This window comes from Lissotriton helveticus, chromosome 1_1 (assembly GCF_964261635.1).
Source record: "Lissotriton helveticus chromosome 1_1, aLisHel1.1, whole genome shotgun sequence".
Lineage (NCBI taxonomy): Eukaryota > Metazoa > Chordata > Amphibia > Caudata > Salamandridae > Lissotriton > Lissotriton helveticus.
The window spans coordinates 183972287-183975936 of record NC_136057.1 but is presented as its reverse complement, the minus strand read 5'-3'; the positions used below and the strand labels follow the sequence as shown (position 1 = coordinate 183975936).

Here is a 3650-nt window from a genome sequence, read left to right as displayed (position 1 = left end):
GATGTTGTGGTGCCCCTGAGTGATGCTGTAGTGGTGCTGAGTGGTGCTGTGGTGGTGCTGAGTGGTGCTGTGGTGGAAGTGTGCACCGCCGGCTGGTGGTGTGTGTGCCTGGTGGAAGCGTGCACTGACGGCTGGTGTTGTGTGTGCCTGGTGAAAGCGTGCACTGATGCTGGTGGTTTGTGCCTGGTGAAAGCATGCACCGACGGCTGGTGGTGTGTGTGTGGCTGGTGAAAACGTGCACTGATGTGGTTGTGCGTGTGGTTGTATGTGTGGTTGTATGTTGTAGGGCGGGCGTGAAACTTAAAGTACGGCCGGCTGGCCGTAAAAAAATAATTAGGGGAGGAGAAGCCCTTTGATGTGGTGTCACGGCCTGGCAGCCGTGAAAAAATGCAATTAGGAGAGGGGAGAGGAGAGTGGTGTTGATAGGGGAGAGTGGTGGTGAGAGGGGTGGTGAGAGGGGAGGAGAGAGTCAGGCCTGGAGAGAGCGAGGAGAGGGGTGAGTGAGGAGAGGGGAGAGAGGCGAGAGAGAGGTGAGTGAGGAGAGAGAGAAGGATTGGAGAGGGAGTCCTCAGAAGGATGAAAGGCTGAGTGGAGCCACCAATATTTGAACCTGTGACCATGAGGTGAACACAGGCCGCTACAGTGGTTGCATTCGTCCACTGAACCACAAGACTCGGCATAGCAGGGTCGAAAACAAGGTTATGGAGTAGCAGGACAAAGCATGTGAAAAGGGACAGAACCGGTGAGAAACGTGAGACAGGGGATGGCATGTGAGAAAGTACAAGGAGATCAGCGAGAAAGACGGGAGCTGAGATAAAGGAGGAGGTGGACAAAGTTAAAGGATGTACGGAGAGAGAGGGACAGAGAGGAGGAAAGGTGGGAGGGAACACGGCCTGGGGGAAGCTGGCTGGGGAGGGGGAGGAGAAATCCGAGTAAGGCTGTGTGCGGGGAAAGAGAGGGGAGGTGCTGGAGCTGGGGAACATATGGCCGTGAAAGTTTATGGCCCAAAAGAGCGTGCCTGTGGCCACGTGAACTCGAAGAAAACCGCACCGAAAAAGCCATAGTTAGACGAGTATTTTGACCACTAGAATTCTAAAAACCATAATTAACTTCAATAATCTCTCATTCGAGAATATGATCAATTATTCACTTTGATAAAAAACAAATTAACGTTTATAATATTAATAGGAATTTATCATTACCAGCATGCAAAAAACACCACAATTGTAGTTGTCCTGTTGCTTTACGTTAGAATCAACCACTAATTCCCAAAGCTCATAGTCAGGATGCTTCAGTGCCTGTAGGAAATCCCTTTAGAGACATATGAAAGGTTATGTAAAATATTAGAGTTTGTCAATCAGAATAAAACAATAAAGATGTTACATTGTTGTCACAAATAGTGATCAATTTGTAAAGTTTGTGAATTTTATTATTTTGCAATCTTAAAAGTACTAAATAGATAATGGAAACTGTATTTGGGAAAGGGCACCTCCAATTTCTCAAGAAGACTTTGTAGGTATGAAGATTTGCCGGCAGTGAATCGTAGACTAAAATTTTTTTTGTAAAAGGTTTCAATATCTGTGGAAATGATATAAAAGCTGTTTGAAAAACAACATCAGCAAGAGAAAGGGAAAAGTTTCAGAAATAGCCAATGTATATATTAAAAAAAAATGGTAGGCCTCTCCAACGATTACAACCACTCATATTTTTCATCAATAACTTTCAAACCTCTGAACGATAACTAAAAAATAAAAAATTGGCACTTACGAAAAGAATCCAATGATTGCCAGTATTTGTAGGACAAAGAACAGTTTCCACAGTTTCATAAGATACCTGCATAGAATAGAATGTGCTCATTAATAACTTTAACTGTCATCCTGACTCCATACGTTCAAAGGTATCAATGGATTGTTATCCAGAATTCTAAATCTATAATATTTACTTGGATGACAAGTACACAGATTCACAGTATACCAACATGTGAAATGTAGGCAATTGTTCATTACGTTATTGTAAGTGTCTTGTACACTTCAACACTAAATCCATCAGTTACATTAACAAATCATTACAACCTGAGACTGTGAAAAGTCAAATAAGAGATTCAAATATGTACTCGGAAAACAGGCGACCGGTATTTGCCCAGGAAGATAGAGGATGACACTGTTGCAGAAAGTGCAAAACACTAAGGTTAAAATAAAAGGACATCATTACACACATTGTAAAACAATTGTTATCTTGGTGTACATCTGTGTGTGATATTTATGAAAATATACGTACATTGGATCGTGACATACATAATTTGCTAAGGTACGCATCGATTACCTATAAAAAAAGAATTACACTTAGTTAAGTAGTGCATGATTACAAATCTGCTGGAGCAAGGACCAACAGACAGGCGTGAGCGCGGCGGTGGCGAGACATACTATACTGACTATCGATGTTATAGAAACCAACCTCATCGACAATCCATTGTGGCGTTTTGAGTGAACAAAAGGAATAATCATACAGTTTAATGTCGGACACTATTGCTTCCAAGCGTCCCATCACTGGTTTCTTCCACACATCCAAAAGTGATTGCCTGGTCTTAGATCCCGAATCTTTTAAGTCTGTGGATACATAAGTGAGAAACATAAGTTAAAACAAGTTTTAAAGACACCTACATAAACTTCAAAACTGACAGTCACACCAAACAAATTACTTTTGCCGGGGTGCAGGGCTCAACGGGGGCACCATAGGTGCCTACTAGACTGCCATCCTGAGGCCTTGCACCCATGTGGGCCCTGCTGGGGCCCCCCAAAAACAGATTCCCACAGTCTTTCTGTGTCGAAAAGGCCGGCACAGAAAGGCAGTGGGAATATGCCATCATAATCCCTCGGGCGGATATAGCCGGCTTTGTGATTACAGGCCCTTTTCTAAAACACAGGTAGGATTCCTTCCCAACGAACCCTGGCTCGTAGCAATTTCCAAGGGCATCGTAATTGGGACCCTAAACATGAAGGCTGCTATCAACAGCTACCACTTAGAGAGCTTTCTAATGTTGTCTAAAACCACTGAAAACCCAATAAAGAGTTGTTTGGATTAGTGTAAGGTAATATACTTTTTTCGAAGTGAGCACCATATAGTAAACCAGCCGGACACAAAGTACTAAGATGTATAATTACCAAAATTATAAAATATTTGTTAAACAATTTTAAAACAGAAGTATTAATAAAATAAGTAGCAACCTCACCCCCCAACAGCACGCAAGCTTGGTTTTCTGCAAAATCATCATTCTCCTCTGAAAGTGTTTCAAGTGGAAGAGATGCTGGCGATTCATGATTGGTCATGCTTCCTGAAAAATATTGGTTTTGAGGTTGACAAAAACTCAGTTGGGAAAACAGACTACTCCACCATCCAAACACAAAACCCTACACAAAGAAAAAATACTATTCAATAATACCTTGTTTAAAATACCGTACTTTTAAAAACATATCTTTTGGAGAAAGTCAGCGTCACGTTCTCCTGCTCAACCTAATACCTTTTCACCAAATTAAGGAGACATTTACATATGTTGATAGTATATTATTCCGAAACACATCCAATTATCTCACATTGCATAACCAAAACATTACTTTACATTGTTTACCTTTGACGCTCGACTTATAAGGCCT

At 41.9% G+C, this 3650-nt stretch overlaps 1 protein-coding gene across 1 annotated transcript; it reads right to left on the bottom strand.

Moving 5' to 3' along the window:
- Positions 1-1181: 1181 nt before the first annotated feature.
- On the bottom strand, positions 1182-3358 carry LOC144768458 (uncharacterized). Its single transcript, XM_078652132.1, has 6 exons — positions 3230-3358; positions 2455-2606; positions 2114-2182; positions 1768-1833; positions 1490-1578; positions 1182-1311 (listed from the first exon to the last, which is right to left on the bottom strand). Exons 1-6 carry the CDS (start codon positions 3324-3326, stop codon positions 1182-1184), a joined length of 603 nt encoding a protein of 200 aa, XP_078508258.1. The 5' UTR covers positions 3327-3358.
- Between the last annotated feature and the right edge of the window lie 292 nt (positions 3359-3650).

Bases quoted from the DNA above. Each gene is read 5' to 3' on its own strand.
- LOC144768458 (XM_078652132.1), bottom strand. From the start codon at position 3,326: ATGACCAATCATGAATCGCCAGCATCTCTTCCACTTGAAACACTTTCA. The intron at 1,579-1,767 runs GTAAGTGCCAAT...TCATTTCCACAG, and splicing joins GCAATCATTGGATTCTTTTC to ATATTGAAACCTTTTACAAA. The intron at 1,312-1,489 runs GTGCCCTTTCCC...ATGTCTCTAAAG, and splicing joins GTCTTCTTGAGAAATTGGAG to GGATTTCCTACAGGCACTGA.